The sequence below is a fragment of the Phodopus roborovskii genome, unplaced genomic scaffold, assembly GCF_943737965.1.
Source record: "Phodopus roborovskii unplaced genomic scaffold, PHOROB, whole genome shotgun sequence".
NCBI classification, from domain to species: domain Eukaryota; kingdom Metazoa; phylum Chordata; class Mammalia; order Rodentia; family Cricetidae; genus Phodopus; species Phodopus roborovskii.
This window is the reverse complement of record NW_026126588.1, coordinates 5,647,123-5,660,123: the sequence shown is the minus strand read 5'-3', so window position 1 is coordinate 5,660,123 and position 13,001 is coordinate 5,647,123. Positions and strand designations below refer to the sequence as shown.

The following is a 13,001-nucleotide window of genomic DNA, read 5'->3' as shown; positions in this document are numbered from 1 at the left end:
AGGTGTTGATAAGTTCATCCCCGGGGATGGCAGTGAACCTCTCCATTGTAAGCTGAGGAAATGGACTTGACAGTTAGTGGTTTGCCCAAAGCCACTGTCACGGGCATCAGGAGGATGGAAGCAATGGTCCTACTTATAAGCGAAAGCCCCGTGTTTTCATGTAAGACACTGCAGGCCTTAGTCAAATTGACCTAAATTAAGATCCAGGGACTAACAAGCCTCTGGTGTTTGGAAGAGCCTACCACATTAACCACAAAGAGCTGGCTTGTTTCTTCAAGTTACCTGCAGAGGCTTTAAATAGGCCTTGGCTTCTTCTTTTTTGCTTTCTTTTTGGAGGGAGCTTGTGTACTTGAGATCTAAAGCTGTACATCTGGCTTAATAGTGCCAGGAAAACTGAAAAGCAGCTGCCTGAGACTCACCACTACCCGGACGGCAGCGCCTCTAACTCGTTTGTAGCAGTCCATTAATACTGCTGTCGCTGCTGCTTTATTTTGTTTGTTTGTTTGTCTTGAGAAAGAGTTTCTTTCTATAGCCCTGGCGGTCTTGAAACTCTTTCTGTAGACAAGGCTGGCCTCCAACTCAGAGATCCTCCTGACTCTGCCTCCAAGTGCTAGGATTAAAGGCGTGTGCCAGCACTGGTTTTTGTGTTTTCTTGGTTTTTTTGTTTTTGTTTTTTTTATGTAGCATTCTTGTATTTAGTTTTCAGGCTTTGACCTGGCCTGTCTGTATCAACAGTCTCCTAACACACCTACTTCTAAAAACTGAGTGACTGGGTAAGAACTTATAATGAGGAACCACCAAGTCCTTCACGTTCAAACAAGTTTCTGTAGTTACTATTGTTCATAGCCAGAATTTGCTACCTCATTTCACAATATTTCCATCAAAAACTGGGCTTTAAAAAAGTTTTTTTTTCTCATCTCCCTTTAACTTCACTTGGAAATTTGACATCATTTTATTTATTTTAATTTTTGAGACAGGGTTTCTCTGTGTAGCTTTGGAGCCTGTCCTACAACTAGCTCTGGAGACCAGGCTGGCCTTGAACTCACAGAGATCTGCCTGCCCCTGCCTCCCGAGTGCTGGGATTAAAGGTGTGCAACCAATGCCCAGCTTGACCTCATTTTAACAAGTAATTAAGAGCCACTTTTAAGACATCACTACCATTTTGGTGTAGGGGACCACTCACACTCCTGTTGACATAAAACATGGTGTAGAAATCCAGGCAAAACCAACTTACACTTACAGAGAGAAGATGCCAGAGACACCAAACACCTTAGCCTGACAGGTGATTTTGCCCTATACCCATTAGGTTTAGGGACCAACACACAAGTTCACCGAATTGACAGGTGACTGATAGAATAATCCTCCACTCACCCACAGTTGCATTCTGTTCAGAGAAACACCATAAAGCGTACTAGCATCCAGTTCATTCTGCCCGAAGTCGTCGTCCCTCTGCGTAGTGGGCTCACACTGTACAAGCTACCTGCTCACTAGTCACATAGTGGCAAACTGTGTTGGTTTAAAGTTAAGAGCACTATCTCGCTTTAGCGGTAGCCTTAGAGTGTGGGAGTAACAGGACCAGCAGTCAAATAAGGGAAAAAGAAGCCATGTGAAAAGAGACAGTCTCCACTTAAAGAAAATCTTATACCAAGGATTTTCCATCTCATTCCCCCTCCACCTGAGCCTCCCGAGTACTGGGATCGCGGGAGTGCTCGGTCACATCTTGTTAACTTAGATATTCTTAAGGAATGATTGTCTTGGCCTGAAACAGTTGGGTATGTGGTCTGTTGACACATTAAAAATGGATGCTCTATTCGATTGTGCAGAAAAAAGAAACGCATGCTGTTTTTGTCTTGTACCTTAAACTGGAAGGAATAGATCACTGTGTGTGATAAATGCCACTTAAGAAGAGAAAGGCATCAGATTACAAGGTTGGGCACTATTTGTATGTTCAAGCATCTATGGATCTGTGAGGAGTCCTGGGTCATATCCTTGGATGAGGGAGAGTAGAGGATATTAAACCACGGGGCAGAGTACAGATATCTTATAGAAAAAGCAGCCTTGATTATTTGCTCAAAAATGTTTTCTCTGTCTCAGAAGGCAGCATTTAATGGTGGTTGCTTCTGTGGGAGTTCTTGCATCCAACCTGGTAAATGGGCTCAAGTCCCAACCACCTGCCTTTGCAATACCACCTGCGGTGGTAGTCCATCTTCCTGATGTTTTATGTTTTTTTCTCTTCTTCTAAGTGTGCAGTTGAAATGTTAATGTCTTCTGAAGATCTTCCGTGAGCTAAATGAATTAACACAAAATCTGGAAGGTAATAACTGCTTTTAGTATTATGCTGTCATTTGGGCCATTGTCTGCATTGTAACTGTACAAGTCAACAAAGAAGACTGAATAATGGAGCAGAATTGCTCATAGAATCATTTGAGAAGATATAGATGATCTTTTTTTTTTTTTTTTTTTTTGCAGATAGGTATTCTAGGCTGTCTTCAAACTGGTCCTTCTGCTTCTAGCTGCCTAGTTCAGGGATTACAGATATGACCCACTAAGTTAGATGTTCCTTTAGAAAAGTCATTTTGTTTTATTTTGTTTATTCTCTCTCTATATATATGTGTGTATGTGTTTGGTACCCACATGGGTGCACTGCCCTCAGAGGATAGAAGGTGTTAAGATTCCCCTGGAGCTGGAGTTACAGGCAGGCATGAGCCCCCTGACATGGGTTCCAGAACTCAGAAGAACAGAGCTCTTGCTCCTCTGCAAGAGCAGAATGGACTTTTCACTCAGCCTCCTAGTTAGATATGCTTAAACAGTGGCTCTGTTGGGCTGGAATGGTGGGGTATGTGGTCAGTTGACATAAAAGACACTGGTCCTAGAATCTGAATATTGTTTAGCTAAGGCTGTGTAAAGTCCACTAAAGTCTTCATTTGTGGTTCCTATTTTTCTGAATTTTATGAAGTCATCACGTGTATTGTGTGTGTGTGGGGGGGGTCTGATTTCTTTTATTTCAGTTGTTTTTTAGTAGTAACAAAGGTATTATTGATTGTCATGATTAGTTTGGCTTTCAAAAGCAACTCTTGGGGGAGGATTTGTTGTGCCTCTAAGATGAGCCCTTCTTCTGGTGTGCATTCAGGAAGCCAACCTGTTGTTAAAGGACTCGTTATTTATTTGTTTGTTTACTCTGTGTGTGTGTGTGTTGCTAGGAGCCTAATACAGCACTTCCTTCATGCTAGGCAAGCACTGTAGCACTGATCCACATCTCTCCTCCACAGAGTCAATATTATGATGGTGTCTAACTGCCCCATGGTGGGCTGTGTATGCCCACCACATGTCATCTGATACAACATAATGGGAAAGCTTTGGTCTGAGACCTGCTTGTGTTTATTTTTATTTTATTTTGTCCCTGGCATAGGTATTGACATCCTGAAGCTTGTAGCCGCCCAGGTGGGAAGCCAATGGAAGGACATATATCAGTTTCTTTGCAACGCCAGTGAGAGGGAGGTGGCTGCTTTTTCCAACGGATACACGGCGGACCACGAGCGGGCTTATGCAGCCCTGCAGCACTGGACCATCCGTGGCCCCGAGGCCAGCCTCGCCCAGCTGATCAGTGCCCTGCGCCAACACCGACGCAATGACGTCGTGGAGAAGATCCGTGGGCTGATGGAAGATACTACGCAGGTAATAGAGACCTCCCAGGTTGTTTGCTTTGCCACCAATCTGTTTGTCCTTGACCTTCACACCTCATCAGGTATGTTTGCAAGGAAAAACAGCTGGTCTTAGGGGTTTGGGTAAACGAACACACTTAAGCACACCTCTACCTTTTAGGGCAGAAGTCTTCAGTGGCTGTGGTTTACAATTGTAGGGGGATTTCTGTCGTTGTTTGATGCTTGGAACCCCACTGCACACCTGTCAAACAGAATATCTAGGGGAGGACTTTGAAGTCTCCTGTTTCTAAAGCTTTCCAAGTGTCTCCAGTGTGTGGAGTTGAGAATCCTTGTCTTTGGATGTATATTCTAGAGTCAACCTGTGTGGCTTACAGTCAGTGTAAAACTTCATTTGCATTGCATTGCATGTTTTAAATAAAACCAGACAGGGAACCCTTCTTCCAGAGGGTGTGTGCCCACTGGCGTGTGTTAGGAAGGCCCTCCTTGCTTGTTGAATAACCAGCAGAAACTGGTAACAGGACATACCCTCATTGGTTATTCAGCTGCCTTCATCATGTGGGGGACTGAGGAAATTCCAGGCATGTATGTTATTGGCCTCCGTGAACACTAGTTTATGGAACCAAACAGTGGTTCCTAGTCCTGGCTCTGACACTTATTAGATGAATGATCAAAGATAAGTTCCATCCAGTTTTTATGACACTGGTCATATTGGCAAGCCTTCTTTATGGGCATTAATAACAACAGTATAAATATGGATTATAAATGCCTGAGTTATTTATATTATTCTAGTATGGTAATTACTATCATCACGTAACTCATTTCACTCACCCATTCTTTATTTAATAGTTCCCCGAAAAGCAGGAATTAAGTAGAAAATTTGCTATTGGATCATATTTCAAGTAGACTTTGATTAAAATTTGGGAATGTATTCTGCCATTAAGACTTGATAAAATCCACTGGAGGTGAAAGGCCACCCTGCATGTGTTATACCTTTTGAGGTTCAAACTCACTAATTATAAGAGCTGAGAAGAGATTAATTCACCACTTCAAGTCAGTTCATGACCGTCCTGCACCAAATGTCGAGCAACAAGGGACTCTGGGGTTGTGAGTCTTTTATCTTTGTACATCAACAGTGTAATACCTCTTCATTAGTAATGTAAACATTGATCCGAGGAGTTTTATTTTTAGTAGTTATATTAGGATATGAATGTGTAGGTGTTGGCTGACTTTGAAGGTGGCTTTTGAAGTTCGTAGCATAATTTTATATGTGGAATTTCTGGGGGAAAAAAAAAAAGTTGACCAACCAGCCAGTTATAAACATGAAAAGGCACACACCAGTATGTTACAAGAGTGTTTTAATGTGTATGTGTATTTTACCTGCGTGTGTATGTGTACAGCTCGTGCATGCCTGTTGCCCTCAGAGGCCAGAAGACAGTGTGCATCCCTAGGAACTGGAGTCAGAGGTGGTTGTGACCCTCCATGTGGATGCTGGGAGCCAAACTCAGGTTCTCTGCAGGAGCAGCCAGTGCTCTCAACCACTGAGCCATCTCTTGAATCCTAGTGTTGTGTTGTGAATTTTAAGAGACACTTTTGAGTTGGATTTGGAAAGGCAAGGGAAACGTTTATCCTCCACTTAAATAAGATACTTGCAGTTGAACTAGAGGGAGTTCAGAGGCAGTATGTGTGCTTTCATGAATATTGGCTTTAAGGGGGAGAACTGGTCAGATAATAGCAGCCTGAAGATGGGTTCAGATATTTGGGGATAAACTGCCAGATCTCCTTGACCATACCTAAGAAGATAATGTAAGTTAAGCCACATTAGGATTTGGCTATCCCAAATCTGTGATCATCCCGGAAGGTAAGAGGTAGCTGTGGCCAGATGCTGGTGGCTCATGCCTTTACTCCATCCCAGCACACCAGAGGCAGAGGCAGGTGGATTTCAAGGCCAGCCTGGTCTTCGTAATGATTTATAGAACTACTAGCGCTATGTAATAAGACTGTTTTAAAACAAAACAAAACAAAAAAACCTAAACAAATGCATAAAATAAAAAGAGGTGACTGGGTATCCAGTGGAATGCTTGATAGCCTAAAGGCCATAAGAAATTTATAAGTCTCTCCTTGCATGCTAACCTTATGCACACTGCTTTCCTATCTCTCATCTCCTCTGTACTAAGAAAAATTCTAACCACGCTTTTTTTTTTTTTTTTTTTTTTTTTTGTATTTTGAGAGACCATGGTGTGCAAGCATTCTGTAGCTCCCAGCTTGATTTTTCGGTAGCCTTGGTGTTATGAAGCATGCCGAGAGGACAATACTAAGCTTCTTATTGCATGTTTTAATAATGTACAACATTATTGTATTGCAACATTCTGGGTCCAGTTCTTAACTAATTTTAGTAGCTAACAAGCCTTATTCTTGGCTGCCAGTTCTTAATAACTGCACAGTATGGAACAATCCGCCCTCTATAGCCTCTCTCTGAGATTTGTCAAGTCAAGCAAAAGACCAGGAAATCTGGGGGCATAATTAAGACTCACTCTTCACATTTTCTGGTGGAATTGCTTTCCCTGTGCATTGTGGTACTACTGGGGATTCAGGACTTTGCCCCAGGAGGTAATGGACTCTTAATGTGTAAAAATGACTCATTTTAAATGGTTAATGTTTCTTCCAGTTTGTGAGGCTGAGAACACCTACATTACACTGCTTTTCAAAGGCTGGCATTCATGTGACTTCTAGTTAACCCCCACCCAGAACAGCTGGTCCAATATTAACCACGTCGCCATTATGAAGTCCATCCCGAGGCTGGCTCTTTCTTCATCTGAGAAGTGAAGGGCATTTGCAGACGCTGTCTTCTAAGATCAATGTCTAAACTGAACCCAGATCCTCCAGAATTGCATCTTTTCTTCCAGGCATGTGTATCTGAGAGAAGTACCTAAGCAGTGCGATGATAGCTAGAAATGAATGGGGTTTTCACACATCTATTTAAATTCTTCTAAAGTGGGTGCGCGCGCGCACACCCAAGAAACTGAAACTCCACAAAGTCATGGCCTCTGCCCAGTGTGGTACTGGGAACTGAACCTCAGTCTTTGAAAGGGCAGCAGTGTTTCAGTCTAAAAAGTCACCCTTCCGGCACTCTTCCACAGAACAAGCTATTTTAAAAACAAGCCAAAAAAGTAATCCTCCTGCATTTTAAATCATCTTACCTCTCTATTGTCGCTTTTACTTCATTCTCTGTGTACACTTATTTGAAAATTGTCTCTGATGCACGGGCGATGGCTCAGTAAGTAAAGTGCCTGCCACACAAGCCTGAGGTCCCAAGTTTAGATCCCCTGAACACACTTAAAAAGCCAGACTTGCACTGGTCATGGAGGTGCCCGCTTTTAATCCCAGCACTTGGGAGGCAGAGGGAGGGGGATCTCTGTAAGTTGCAGCCAGCTTGGTATACATACAGAGTGAGTTCCAGGACAGGTTCCAAAGTTACACAGCGAAACTCTGTCTCAAAAAAAAAAAAAAAACAAAAAAACAAACAAACAAACAAAAAAAACCAAATGCATAAATAAAAAGAACTTTCATGCTGTGCACTCACTGGCGTGCGAAGCTTGGTGAGCATGTCTTTCCACAGTCGGGGTTATAGTGAGCTCCTTGGTCCTTTACCTTCTCTCTTGTCTTTTCTGCAGCCTCCACATTTACCTGGGTTATTCTTCTTTGTCTAAACAACACTTCTCAGTTTTGGCACCCTGTGTAAACTCTTTGTCTGGAATATGCCCCACCAAATAAAGAAGCAAATAACTGATAAAAGAAGAATATTATTTCACCATAGTGTTGAGGGATAGCCAGGAATTAGAGGCTTGGCTTCCCGGTTACTTTCTTTTGGTGTCTTTAATGCCTGGGTTTATGTTTCTCCTCCTAGAGCAGCAAGGAGATATTGTGGATTTTATCTTTAGATCTCTGTTATGTAAGAGTTTGTGAGCACAGTACGATGCCAGGCACTTTGGGCCCCTCAGAGGAGTGAGACAGTCAAGGGAATTTACAGTTGACTGGAAGTAACTCACACAGAGTTACTTGTGTAATCAAAGAGAGAGTCCAGGACGATGGAGGACGAATGTACTCAATGTTCGTGGAAACAACCATTACGGGTCCAGCCAGAACAAAGTGTGGTGATGAGTGACAACCTAAATTCCGTGGTGTGATCAGTTTGAGGACCCTGGGTAAAACCACTGTGCCTCTCTGCCCCATTTTCTTCATGATAAAACTCGATGCTCATGGGTTGACTTGGGGATGAATGCGGTATGGCCGCCAGAAAGCAGTCCATGTATGTCTATTTCTTTTTAGACATAATGACTTCCTGACTTTTTCCTAACCAGTTCCAACTCACACATAATGGGACCTTTTAAATCCTGAAGACTGGGGTTACACCGTTTTTTGGGCAGGGAAGCTCACCAGGTTTCGAGGCTGCTGGATGGTTTGTCAGGGCGGAGTTGCCTGGGTTCAGTGGCCAAGAACTAGAAAATCCAGCTAACTATAAATATTTATTCCTTCCTGCCTGAACGAGTGCTCCTAGGCTGCTTGGAATGTTTTTTCCTTGCAAGGAAACAAAGGTGTGTGTGGTGATAACACTTTCCCCTTGACTCTCAAGAGAAGAGAGCTAACATTGGTTAGCTGAATTTCTAGGTTTCCTTTTTACCTTACTTTTTCTTCTTTTCCTCTACTTTTATTTTGGCCCCTGGCGAATGCGGATAGGCTTAGTGAGTGCAGTATTTGTTTTCTGTTCTTGTTGTTATAATCCCCTTCCCTTCCTTCGGTGGGGTATGGGGGCAGAGAAAGGGCTATGTTTTTTTCTTCTTAGGAATCCCTGGGTGAAATCCACACATTTGCATGGGAATTCAAGACCACCCTCTTCATACCTTGAAAAATGCTTATCAGAATTGTGTGGTACTGACTTGCCACGCTCTGGGATGTACAAAACAACCTATGAGAGCAATGGTCAGTGGCTAAATTCTGGAACAGTCTGATAATCTAATTTGTGTGCCAACACCTTTTTATTATTTCGTTTTGACTTTTTTTCTTTTAAATCAGGTCTCACCATGCAACTCTGGCTATCCTAGAACTCAGGAGGCAGAGGCAGGCAGATCTCTGAGTTTGACGCCTGGACAATCAGTGCTATATAGACAGATCCTGTCTTAAAGCAACACCATATTTTTTTTATTTTTTTTGAGACAGGGTTTCTCTATGTAGCCCTGGCTGTCCTGGAACTCACTCTGTAGACCTGGCTGACCTTGAACTCAGAGATCCACCTGCCTCTGCCTTCCAAGTGCTAGGATTAAAACTGGGGGGTCACCACTGCCCAGCATTTAATAAATTTGAAAAATTAGGGGGCTGGAGAGATGTCTCAGCATTTAGCAGCCCCTGCTGCTCTTGCAGAGATCCGGCCCCTGTTCCCAGCGTTCTCAGGGAGGCTTACACTGTATCTTAACTCCTGTTTGATAGGGTCCGATGCTCCTTGGCTCCAGCAGGCACCAGACAGACATACATACATGAAGGCAGACATTCGTATACATAAAATAAAAATAAATAAATACAACAGAAAGTGAGTGTAGTAGAGCATCCTCTGATTCTTAGGCGGTTGATGCAGGAGGGCTGAAATTTGTGGGTGACCTGGGCTCACACGGCGCAATTCTGTTGAAAGAGGCAAGGAAGGGGAGCAGAGGCTAGAGGCGAGGGAGAGAGGGAGGAACGCGTGAGCAGGAGCATTGCCGTTTTAGCAGCTCTGAACAGCGACTTGAGCTGCTTGCTGTGAGCCCTGGGGGTGCAGAACAGGTGAGCATGGGTGCCTTACTCTCATCTTCTTTACCTAGTGAAGTGTGAGGTTACGCTGTGATTTAACAGCCTCTTGTTGAATGATTCCTTGTCCCTAGGGAATCTTCGGCTTTTGTAGACCCACACAGAAGAATGCGCCCTCTTAGGATCAGAGTGCTTGGCCAAGCTTATATCCCCCCCCCCCCTTTCCCTCCCAACCTCCTGCCAGCCCTCCCCTCCGTCTTATATAGTAGGCTTTGAGTGAGACACTGGGTGTCATTGCTCTAGTAGCTGGGAGAATCCCAAGTGCTAGGGATGGACTGGGCTTCCCCTTGGTGTGGACACTGTTGAGGGGCTGCTGAGGGGGTGACAGCTCCTGCCAAGCGGCAGGGTGCAGCTGTCCTTATCTATGGGACTAGCTACTTTCAGAAATGTAGTGAGCACGAATTGAGGCAAATACCAGCTGTACATTTTTTAGTTGGCTGTTTAGGGTTTCAAATGAGGGTGTTTTTTTTTTTTCTGTTTGTTTTTTATGCCGTTGTTGTTAATTTTTCTAGAAAATAGAACTTATTGTCCTCAGGGCTTAAGGACCTAAGACCCAAGTTAGCCAGACTTACGTGGCTCTAGCCCTTGCTCACTACAGCATGGAGGGTCATTTAAGGGCGTCACTTAATCACAGGGCGTGACTGTGGGCTCTGGGGAACTTCCAGGGCAGCGAGAGGACAGTGCAGAGGAATATGCTGGCACATGCAGGCTCAGGTGTGTCTCATGTTGCTGGCTATGGGGCACAAAGGAGGAGGCATGTTGGTGAATAGACCTTAGATTTTTCATGGCATTTCAGGCTGATTTACTTATTACCATACCTCAAAAGTCTCAGTTCAACAAGGTAGCTCACATCTGTAGTTCCAGCACAAGGGTCTGAAACTGGAGGATTGCTGAGAGTTTGAGGCCAGCCTGGAACCTCAGTTCTGCCAGGATGCACAGTGAGAATCTGTCAAACAAATAAACAAAAAAAAAAAAAAAAAAAAAAAAAAAAAAAAAGAAAACAAGAGCCAGAAATGCTCTAAGAAGTTTCATACAGTTATTATTCACACTAGTGATGCATGTACTCCCTGCTTGCCTGATACTGGGTGAATAAGAAAGGTGGTCCCTGCCTCTCAAAGCATTCCCTTTCCTGGGTGAAGGCAAATGTGCAAGGACTGGTGATTACAATTCACTGGCATGAGCAGATGTTACGTTGGAAATGTGCATGTGAGTTTTTAACACCAGGCGGCATTCTCGGTTCAAACACAGCTAGGAAACTAAAGCTGATACTTGCTTGTGCATCTTGGAGGACGGGATCCTGGTTGCACTCAAAACTGTGCTTTTGGTCTCCTTCCCAGAGTCTTTTGTTGCTAGCAGGTAGCTTTATCTGCCTGTTTGCAGTAGGGATGTCTCAACCCTTTGCCGTTGCAAACAACATCCCATTTTATGTGGCTCAATAGCAAGCTTTCCAGAAACATTGGACTGCTCTGTAGTAAGAAAGATACAAAGAGTGAAGTTCTAGCGTCCCCTCCACATCCAATGCAGGGCATCAAAGTCTGAATAACAGGTAACAGAGACGGATACATCCAAGAGTTGGGCTCTCTCTTGGTTAGAGTTGAATTTTGTTCTCCACATTCCCTGTGACCTTGGGCGAGCCCAGTTCTCTCCCCATGCCTTTTCTGGGCAGCTTTGTAAATAGCACCTAAAGTAGAGGGGTGTGTGCACCCAGGCGTGTGTTTGACACGGATCATAGTGGCTCTTCTCTTTTCTTTTAGAACAATGAACTCATGACTGTGAAACCAGGGAGCAGCATTTGCTGAGTGCCCATCCATCACTTATCAGAACATTTCACACCCCTGCCCAGGGAACAGTATGTGCAGGGGTCACAGTTCCTAACTATTACTGGTTTTCATCTGATTTTGATTGTAAGACACAGTCGTGCATGCCCCTGTGAACAAAATAAAAACACCCCCAGGAGTAGTTGAAGGATACAGTCCTGCTTCTGCATGTTAAAATGTGCATCTTAGAACCAGCAAGATGGAAACTGAATTTGCTATATGTATAGATCATGAGGAGAAAAGCCAGAGAAATAGATTCATTTTTATTTAACACCCCCCTCCCGCTGTGTGTTGTATGTGCTTTGCACTTGGTGTGGTTTGTGCAGGTACACTTGTGTGTATTTACACCTTCCTAAAGAGGCTTGGGGACCATGTCACTGACCTTCCCTTGTCACCCTGGGCCTTTATTATGTGCCACAGAATCTCTCACTGAGCCTCAAACTCGGCCATTCAGTTAGGCTGCCTGGCCAAGGAACTTGGGGATTGGCTTTTCTTATGGGATTTCTGGGGATCCAAATGCAAATCCTCGTATTTACATTTTACTGGCTGAGCTAGCTCTCCAGCCCAGAAACAGTCTTAATACACTCTACAACACTCGAGTGTACTGACACGCACACGTTTCATTATTACTGTTATTATTTTATTGTTGTCATTGCTTTGAATGGGTAGGATGTTTTTACACAGGTACTTTATTTAGTAAACATTAATCCAGTGTCCCTTAGGTGCTGAGCACTGTGCCTGGCACTAAGACATGCCCTGGAGAGTAGCAAAGGACAGACAAGGGGTTATCCTTGTGCTAGCATGTTTGTAAGAAGGAAAGGTGTGTGGGATACATTTTTAGACTATTTTCTTTGAAACTGCCATGAAGGGATTTAAGTGGACTTTAAAACTCTTCCCTTTTTTCCCTCCAGAGAGAGTGACTCAATGTCCCCAAAGGCTAAGTCTATTACTGATGACATTTTCCATCCTTTAAATCCACAGCCTCACTGGCTTTTTCCAAAAGCTCACTGGGAGGAAATCAGAATCGACATTGTAGAGATTTTTTTTTTTTTAAAGCTTATTTTGACCATCAATTCTCAAGACTAGAGAACACATTTTATTTTATTTTTTGAAGCCTAAATACACGTGGAGATAAACTGATATCTTCCAGCTTGGCCATTCTGCATTTTGAGTCTGTCCCTTGGTCTGTTACAACCCCATGTCATTAGCCAGTCACTAGCTCATGAGGAAATCACATCCTGTCTCAAATAGATTTGATTGTACAGCCATTAATTTCAAGGTTTTCCTTGAAGGACAGACAACATTGCTTTGATTTTTTTTCCAGTAAATATCGTCACTGGGGAAACATCAGAAAGGGCATAAATCACCTATCATTAAAATAATTCATTTCCAAAAGTGGGGAGTGCTATTTTTGTGTATTTATACTCCCATCTGTAGATGAGGTGCTCCTGAAAATGGCAGAGAACACAGAAGATGTACACAAGTCTTCCCGAAAGTAGAATCCTAGGCCACTTGGCATATACTTCATCAAGGGCTGCCAGACCCCCCCCCCCCCCCCGCAGAGAGCCTGCCTGTAGTCTTTTGAATTGTGAACAACACTGTGATGATCTGATCTATGAGGATACACATACAGCTAGAGATTGCCTACAGAACAGGACTAAGTTCCTCAAAAACTAATTTGCACAGA

The 13,001-nt window shown here is 43.5% G+C and overlaps 1 protein-coding gene across 1 annotated transcript in view; it reads left to right on the top strand.

Moving 5' to 3' along the window:
• Tnfrsf21 (TNF receptor superfamily member 21) overlaps positions 1 to 13,001 on the top strand; it is a 65,414-nt gene that overhangs the window by 37,181 nt on the left and 15,232 nt on the right. Inside the window, exon 4 of the mRNA XM_051204344.1 lies at positions 3,410 to 3,675. Coding sequence (XP_051060301.1) covers positions 3,410 to 3,675 — 266 coding nt within the window. The remainder of the gene's footprint in view (positions 1 to 3,409; positions 3,676 to 13,001) is intronic.